The sequence below is a fragment of the Bactrocera dorsalis genome, chromosome 2 (genome assembly GCF_023373825.1).
Source record: "Bactrocera dorsalis isolate Fly_Bdor chromosome 2, ASM2337382v1, whole genome shotgun sequence".
Taxonomy (NCBI): Eukaryota; Metazoa; Arthropoda; class Insecta; order Diptera; family Tephritidae; genus Bactrocera; species Bactrocera dorsalis.
In genome coordinates this window covers 90,764,674-90,773,809 of record NC_064304.1, presented here as the reverse complement: position 1 = coordinate 90,773,809, position 9,136 = coordinate 90,764,674, and the positions used below count along the sequence as shown (strand labels likewise).

The 9,136-nt window shown below is 36.3% G+C and overlaps 3 protein-coding genes across 6 annotated transcripts in view; 1 reads left to right on the top strand and 2 right to left on the bottom strand.

Moving 5' to 3' along the window:
* Nucleotides 1-885: 885 nt before the first annotated feature.
* Nucleotides 886-2,616, bottom strand: LOC105230332 (nuclear receptor subfamily 2 group F member 1-B). The gene is made up of 2 exons (XM_029551974.2): nt 1,277-2,616; nt 886-1,188 (listed from the first exon to the last, which is right to left on the bottom strand). Exons 1-2 carry the CDS (start codon nt 2,055-2,057, stop codon nt 977-979), a joined length of 993 nt encoding a protein of 330 aa, XP_029407834.2. The 5' UTR covers nt 2,058-2,616; the 3' UTR covers nt 886-976.
* Nucleotides 2,617-4,686: 2,070 nt separating this feature from the next.
* On the top strand, nt 4,687-6,906 carry LOC105230291 (protein SHQ1 homolog). Its single transcript, XM_011210983.4, has 5 exons — nt 4,687-5,001; nt 5,058-5,379; nt 5,444-5,627; nt 5,798-5,942; nt 6,001-6,906. Exons 1-5 carry the CDS (start codon nt 4,808-4,810, stop codon nt 6,683-6,685), a joined length of 1,530 nt encoding a protein of 509 aa, XP_011209285.2. The 5' UTR covers nt 4,687-4,807; the 3' UTR covers nt 6,686-6,906.
* Nucleotides 6,907-7,120: 214 nt separating this feature from the next.
* Nucleotides 7,121-9,136, bottom strand: part of LOC105230333 (putative epidermal cell surface receptor) — a 50,381-nt gene continuing 48,365 nt past the window's right edge. For all 4 annotated transcript variants that reach the window (XM_049449215.1, XM_049449218.1, XM_049449216.1 and 1 more), the window contains one exon: nt 7,121-8,858. In XM_049449215.1, coding sequence (XP_049305172.1) covers nt 8,851-8,858 — 8 coding nt within the window. In that variant the 3' untranslated portion in view covers nt 7,121-8,850. The remainder of the gene's footprint in view (nt 8,859-9,136) is intronic.

Genomic DNA, 9,136 nt, shown 5'->3' with positions numbered 1-9,136 from the left:
TAGACGAAATTATCTACGACTTCGAAGTTATGATTGCCAATAGTGATGTGGGAGCCTAGCCTATTAGTTTGATGACAGATTATATTTCGTCTTGCCCTTATTCACTACCAGAGCCATTTGCTTCGACTTTTAATCAAAATTGAAGAAAGCAGAACTAACAGTGTACTTGTTATGGCCAATGATATCGATGTCATCGGCGCACGCCAGCAGTTGTACGCTCTTGTAGAAAATTAGTTGCCCCCTCTTGTAGAAGAAATTAGCTGGGTGAAATCACAGTAAAATTGTCTTTCAGGAAACCTCATTTCATACAAAACCCTTCGCAGATGTTCTCCGCAATTCTGCATGAACTGTCGGTGTTAATAAGTGTTATTTTAATAATACAGCAGTGTAAGTTTTGCGAAAATTATCCCAAATTTTCTCAAGAAGCCAACTTCATTTTGAAAATCGCTTTAAAGTTCGCACAACCAGAGGCACAGCAGAGGTAAACGCAGTAAATATCATCTTAAAGACCGCATTCACAGCGCACAAGTTGTTACTTAAAACCTGCGTAAGTTCTGTCTTTACTTGCTAACACCGAACCATTTTAGTCACCTTTCCACGCAAATAGCGCTCACCTGCAACCCTAACTTCCATATTAGGTGGATAAAGCATCATCAAAAGAGCACGCTTAGATTTATGGAACGTATCTAACTAACTCGCACCTCAGCACGGGGCCTCCAATTAATCAAGAGAATACTTTGAGTAAATACTTGGAACAGGTGAACACAGTGGTAAATGCTGTGGAAAGAAGCGGCTTATAGTACCAAGTTAAAAGATCTAGTAAGAGTATAAACACTATTTAGTTTCGTTAATTTCATATTCTTTATTACATTACTTCAAAGGTCTTTTACATAAAGTTGATATGACAAAGTGAGGAACTTTCTGTTTACTAAATCCGAACTCTCTAAACAACATGAAAATCACACTATTTTTAAACTCACAAGTTCTTGACAATGTCTCTGACAACTGTGCGAAAAAGCGATGAAAGCAGACTGTCGTAGCAGCGTTGGGTCAATTGCCTTAAACCCAGCAGCAGCGTGCCGAAACGCAGCCAGTTCGTTTGTTGCATAGTATATCGGGCAAGCGAAACCAAAGCGCCATTTGCATGACTCTCCAGCAGCGTTGCATTCTCCGCGCTCAGGGCCAATTCTGCAATTTAACAAATATGTAAGCAGTCACTGCCAAAGATAAACTCCTACTCAATAATATCGGCACCACTGGCATCATCACCCCTTACCTTTCCGGCAAAGAATTAAGGTTTCAAGGAAATTCAATTCCATCACATCGGCGCGCAACTGCTTCGCTTCAGCGATGACACGCCGCAATTGCGGATCACCGCAGGCATCAATCATAGACGTTATGTCGAGCGACCAATGGGAGGCACGCAACACAAAGCACTCATTCCACACGACATTCAAAATAGCCTCCTGCTGCGTGGGGGTTAGTGTACGAAATTGTTCATTGCATTTAGCCTGACGCAGACAAGTGACTAGGATTTGTGCAAGTATTTGGAAATTCACCGCATTGCCGGCGGTGAGCGCCGCAGCGTGTGGCTTCTGTTGCAACGATGCATAATGCGGCCGATACGTATGGTGCATATAAGCACAGCGTGTCAGTGTTAAACTTTTCGAGTTTGGTGTGCCATGTTTGGCCGCAGCTGCTTGGGTGCGCGGTCCGCGCTCCTCTTGCACGGCGGCCACGTTCATGCCCACGGCTAGGCAGCGTTGCAAACGACAATATGGACACCAATTGCGGCGTGCCTTATCCACAATACAATTGCCTTTTGCGGCGATGCACGTATACAGGGTACCTTTGCGCACACTACGCTTGAAGAAACACGAGCAGCCATCACAGCAAAGTATTCCGTAATGCTTACCCGAGCTTTGATCGCCACATACCTGGCAAACACTGTGTGATATATTAGCTGGGGCTGGAGTTGAGTCGATGCCATTGTACAAATGGCAGATTCTTGATCTCGGGGACTCTAGAGTGTCATCAACGCTACGTAGATCCGTCATCCTTAAAAGCTGCGCGCTAAAACTGAACTGAAATCCTGCGCTGAGTTGCAATTGGTTTTTATAGCCGCGCTCACTTTAGGTTCTTACTCGAGTTTCTGTTGAGCTCGTCAACACCCGCATTTGTACACACATGTTGCATGCGTCCTTCGTGAGCGAGTCGTTCTTTCCAATTACATAGCCTTTGTTATTGGTTATTGTCAAGAGACATATGTATACTTGTTACTATTTTAGTTTTGTCAATCATTGCCGCGTGTCCCCTCTTATAAGACATATTTGCATACGTTCACATGTTTGGTTGATTGGTCAATAAGCGGTTATCCTGTCGATGAACATTGCACTTCAATGGCAAAGCAAAGGTTCTCAACTTTTCATTAATAAGTCCATGAAAAATCGTCATCGGGACTTAAGTGTACCGACTGTTCGGTGGAGATTACAGTGGAAAGCGATTAGTGTGAACAATGTAGTTCTAGTAGCTGACAGCGTTTTTGAATATAAGACCCAGGGTTTTGAAGTAAATTGGAGTAAATGAAACGAACAGTTAGTTTATTTAAAGCATAGAAAGATAAGATTTGTATCCCCTGCTGAAAGAGCAATTATAGAAGAAATACTATGATAATAATGTCATAATCAGTACATTCAAATGCTATAATAGTATGCCAAGTAATCGCTGACAGTCGTGTTAGTAGGAGAATAGATAGAATAGAATAGATAGAATCCGAGCGAAATAGAAAAGCTGATCCAAGCGAGAAAGACATATCGTAACTGTTTTCTATAAGTCATATTCGTATTTTAACTTTCAGAAATTTATGACTTTCGCATCATTACATAGAACAGGTCCCAGCCTAAGAATCCACAGAGGATCCATAGAGCTCTGGAGTCAGATAGGTTGCTTATGGAATATGTATAGTAGGCATATTGTAACGAAAATATGTATAGTGGTACCGCCGGCCGGGCATGGAACGAGGACAACGAAGTCAAAATCGAAAAAAGGATTGACGAGTCTTCTGGTCGAACGTCTATCTTGTATGGCTACAGTTATCTGCCATTGGCTTAGAGTGTGTTCAGATATGCTTCAAACGGTTGAGGCTCTTCATACTTCGCGGCGACGGGGTTATCATTATCAGATTGAATTAGCGATGGAGCGGGATACGTTGATCTACAAAGATTCAGAGTCTCAATCCTTATCCAATGCTATTATGATCTGCTCTAGCAGTTTTCAGTTTCCATGAAAACATACAATGGAGTCGAATGGCATTGCTGTTCACCGAACCCTAGCCGGTTTAAACACGTGATTTATATGTAAGTCTTAGATCAGATCCAAAAAGTAGTACTATATGCATTAAAGTAGCCGCTAGTTCTTAACTCTCCTCTATAACTAGAACCAGTAGTTCGGTATTTGGAACGATCTTGCATTTTCGATACCATTCAGTATCATCAGTCAAGTGCTCACTGTATTATGAACTATTTTTCAAGCAAGTCTTTAACATTTCGCATCATATATACTCGGTTATACAAACAGACAGTTACATAATTACACATGTCTATATGTTTTAGCATGACTGTCAATGTTTATTTACACAATGATTCCTAACCAGCAACTACCGAGAAGACCACTTAAAACTCGCCTTCAAGCAATAGCAACAACAACATATTTCCTTTACGTTTTGTATTATGATTATTTGGCTTTCCTGCAAACAAACACATGTGCATAAGCGACTAGATACATACATATGTGTTGTTGTAGGAGAGCGTTAGACAATTTGTCAATTGTGACGCGTCATTGTACCGTTATGGGTGTTAACAGCAATCAAAGAAGCGCTAACATTTTGCCACGTTAATAATTTGTAAATAAATAAATTGATTTGATTAGACCTTTGCCATCGCTGATTTAGGGAAAAGGTGTGGCTAGTGGGGAGTTTGTGTCAAATGCGGTTGACATGGTTTAACTATTCGTTGGTAAGGGAGGAATACCTTGTAGGAGGTTATTTGGCTGCTGCTAGCTGAGAACGCCTTGTATAACCTCTGCAGCGTATACTTATTCTGTTTGTTACGACGTATGTATATATGGAAATATACATACATATGTACACCATATGTATAAAAAACTAGTCCATTCGTTTCTGACTTATCGCTCTGGAATTTTGCAGACATTTTCTCATTTGCGTGGATTATTGCCTAAGGCAATGGTATAATTTCCGAAGAAACATTTATGATCGGATCACTATACCATATAGCAGCATTCAGATCATAAAACATTCAAATTCATCCATCCTATTAATACATCTGCAAGTATGTATTGATTTGTTACATGAATGGCAACCCTATGGTTATTTGAAACCACGGCCAGCTGTCATGTAAATAGTTTGACATTTGTTGCAGAATGTAGTAGAGCGAATTTTACATTTTACAAAACACTCACATTTTATAAAATTAATATGCCATAACAAGTTCATAAACCGATTTTAAAAATGTTCACGCAATGAAATTAATCAATTATAGTAAATGCGCTTGTTTTAGCCACAAAAGTTGACATATTTGTTAAAAACTCGATACCTTCAAATAAATTGAGTCTGGCAACACGGCATTTCATTTACTTCGCCATTTTTGCTATTCCCACTGACATTCGTAAATATTTATCCGCTGTCAATAGATAAGTCAATGTGCTTAAGACTTTGGACACATTTTTTCGTTTTTTCCGGAAAAAGTTTTCTAAATTGTAAAAATTCTAGTATTTTCTTTAGCGAATAGCAATGACGTTTGAACAGACAATACAACACACAATCGACGGAAATGTCTGTCGACTACAGATTGTGCCAGTGGGGAATAGGCGCACCAAAGCCGGTGATGGTGACCGCAAACAAACTAGCACGCCAAATCGACGCAATTGTGATATATTTGTGGAGGATCACAATTTCTACATATTCGCAGATACACGACTCTACCGGTACACACTTTTCATTAATATTAAAATAGCATCTACTTAGTTACACTTTTTTGTAGATTCCATTTGCCGGAGCGCCAATTCGACACCAAAGACATGAAAAATTTTGTTATCAATTTTAATACCCAAACTAATAATTACGAAGTAGATTTACCCTGCTTGCCTCGTACAACTGAGGATCAAAAAACGCCACCAGAAAAGAGTGATGCGGAGAAAACGTGTGCGGATGGCGCAACGCCACCAAATATTGAATTGTGGAAACTGAAACGCATTACCGACAACTGCTTCCTGCGCGTGGATAAAAGTGGTGAACTGTTGAAATTCGTAGCAGATTTTGGTTATGGTTTTGCAGGGAGGTTTAAGGGAGATCTTACCGGATTTGTAAGTTCATTGGAGGAATTACAATGTATATGTTTATGACTGAGCTCTCTTTTGTATACAACAGGACGATAGATCTGCTATTGCACAAATGCCGGAACCGCGTACAGTTAGTCCGCTACAACGTAGTATTGACCGTGAAATAGACGAGCTTAAAAACTTCTCACGTGATCAGTATAAATTGAATTTCGTTGAGCTGCAAGTGCCCGAAGGTCATGAAAATCCTATGAAATACAACAATAATTATGAAGGTGTGTAATGCACACTGTGTATATGTATTGCTTGTGTTGAAATTATTAACCATATCAATTTGGTTGATAACTCATTGTAGTTAAACAGAATTCGCTGGGAGTATATTGTGCAGTTTGTAAATTTTGTTTGTTTAGTATATATTACTTTAAGATATGCAACTATTTTCCAGATGCTAAGCTAACACGCGATGAAGAATGCCTGCTACACAATTTGACACGCAAGTCGCAAGAATCAGCGCTGTTTGCCGACTGCGAACAGTCAGATGTGGATTGCGGCCTGATTTGCATACTGTTGGCAATTTGCTATGATATACGGTAACACTGAATGCTTTTCAGTTTCTTAACGCATATTAACGATACAATTACTTTTCAGGACCACATCGAATGAGCCGACTTGCGAAAGCGCCTGGACGCGCAGCATTCTCTCCGCCACGCTTAGTTACTTTGAACCGTTCGAAAACATTAAAGATGTTGTTGTTAGTTTTTTACGCCGCTCACTTATTTATCCACTGTATCGCAACTACGACTTGGGACGCTTGTGTCTGCAAGATGCCATTGATGGTTTGAAAAAAAATCCTGCATGGGTATTGAAACAGCTGTTGCAAACGCATGCGTTATTCGCCAGCAGCGATTGTAACCAACAGATTTTTAATCAGTACTACATTGAAGATTATATACGTTATGTAGCCGATAGTAATCGTTGTGGTCCCACACATTTGCGGCTCTTAGCGCGTAATCTGAAAAATGTGCTGCTTGATGTATCGAAAAAGCATTTACGTTTGGAATTGGGAGAAATCGAGACTGAGTTGTTGAAGGAATTGATCACAGATATGCATTTGGGTAACACCTCAACTAGTGAGGACGAAGTCGACGATTATACAGATGAAGATATTGACGATGAAGATGCTGACGACACCAATGAAGAGAGCGGCACAGAAAGCGGTGAAGATGCTACAGACTCGTCATCGACCGCGGCGTCTTCCTCATCCAGTAGTGATACCGAGCAGAATAGTGTTATCGAACAGTGCAAAGATGTTGTGAATGTGGCAAAAACTTAAAATTTTGAACTCCACTAATTACTTACTACTAGTATGTGTGCTTTTAATTTTTTTGTTATACATACACATGTGAAAAGCAAGAAGTCAGTGTAAGTGTAGGTTATGAAAATAATGTAATATTTATTAAATGTATGTTTTTAATAACCGATAAGTGATGCTTGCAAATCAATTGACATTTCCATAATGCATTTTAATAAATATTTACTTGCATTTCAAAAGTACTCTAAAGGGGATTTATAATCAGTAATGTGGAATTTGAAGTGAGTATGGCGCGTGCATGGAATTTTATGCATGATGTACAAAAGACTACGGCACAGAAAGTATTTCACATTTCCTGCAATTTCAATCTGAATTTCTAAGTTGTCAACAAAACTCCATTTGTTATGGAAATATTACTATTAAATTTCTTAACAAATAATTAGAGAAGAAAAAAAATGGCATGTACTATTTATGTGTATATATTTGATCGACTTTATTTATTTCATAAAGTATATATCGCTTATTACAGGCTTTACATTTTCAATATAAACTTATATCTATACTTTAAATTTCGGTCTCCTGTGCTTGACAAACAGTTTTCTTTACAAATCATATGTTTTCAAAATATTTTAACATTTCTTTGCATACATCTGTACATATGTACATACAAGCAATTATTTAGTTATGAGTATTTATATGCTAACATTTTAAATCTATGAAACTTTCAGCCGTTTTTCGCTCATCAAAATTTGCTTTTATTGTAGACAATGTTTTTTTTTTTTAATTTGCTTAGCTCTTCTGAATGTTTTTTTCGGGTGTTGTCACTGGCTATTGCAACTGGATTATTAGGATGGCTCATACAATTTTCGGCAAAAAATAGCATTGTGTGCACGTTTGTATGTGTATTTTATTTTATAAGTAATTTCGTATTAATATTATACTTAAATACTTCCCGATAATAACCAGGTATGCATGAGTAAAGCTAAAGCCATTTTGAAAACATTCATATGAGAAAACAGAAATAAAGGGAAAAGCAAAGTATTTTCTTTATAATAAATATATGTCTATGTGTTTTTATTTTGCAAGAAACTAATGCATTATTGCAAAACGTTTGTAATGTAAGATGAAATTTTTGTAAAATTTTGTTTGCAATATTTTTTTGTAAACACTGTGTCTTATATTTGAAGACTACGTAAATATTTTAGTGCTGGGCAGTGTTATAATACTTAATCTTCAAAAATCACACATATTTTTTAAGTTTTTTGACAAAAATATTTTTTAGTCAAATAAGAGCTTCTATTTTAATTTTTGTCAAAATTGTTTGGAAAATATTGTACTTAAATAAAAAAAAAAAATGCCGAGTGATGAAAGTTATGTATATATTTAGTATTTTTATAATTTACAAAAAAAATTGCTGTTATTCAAAATTTGGAAAAATATCAACAAGAAATAATGACCACATATTGCATTAGAAACGTTTTGCTTGCCATTTGAGCTGTTTTCTTTTATTTTACTTTCTATTTACATACAAAAATATTCTTAAATACGTTACGAGATAAAGTAAGCACTGCTTTCAAGCAAAAAAAGAATAGAAAAAAAAAAACAAAAATAAAAACAAGAACTATGAAATATTAAAAACGAGAAAAAGAATAAAGTCTTACTCTAAAGTAATAAAAGAAAAAAATATTAATTTTGTTTTCATGGCTTTTACCGAATAAATGTATTTTATTTTTTATAGCATTACACAATACTATAATTTTTAAGTATTGTTACCTTTGTTTCTTATAAAATGCTAACTATTAGACAACTGTATGCCAAAGCGAAATATTAATTTATATTTTTTCGTGAATATGCTTATTTGTTGGCACTGCTTTCATACGAAGTTCAAATAGAACGCACACTTAAGTTTCACATACAAGTTAAAATATTAATTGACGACCAAAAAAGAAAAAATAATAGCAATCGTAAAAAACAAAAATATGTATTGAATACAAAATATTTACAAAAGTATCGCAAGTACTTAAAAAAAAAAAAAATAATAAAATAAAGATATGATCAAATAGAGACTGTATCAAATAATAATGTGAAAATGTATTCCTAATTTCTAATACAACTAGGATTCGCAGCTTTTTGGCGGCCTGGCCTTTGGACAGAAAGTGCGCACGCAGCTGTGGAGCTTAGAAATGCTACAGATCTATAGGAAGAAAAGAGAAAATTATTAAACAAAAACAAAAATGGCAAATTAAATGTAAATGACTCAGGGTCGCCTTGAACCAAAAACAAAACATTTTTTTTATTGAAAAAATAAAGTTTAAGAAAAAATATTAAAATAAAAACAAAAATGATAAATTAACCCATAGGAATTATTAATTCAATTATTTTGACGACATCAGCGACGGGTTAAAATTCAAATTATTATATTTCTCTTTTACAGATTTTTTTTTTACTTTCGTTGACTTTTTTCTGTTTTAT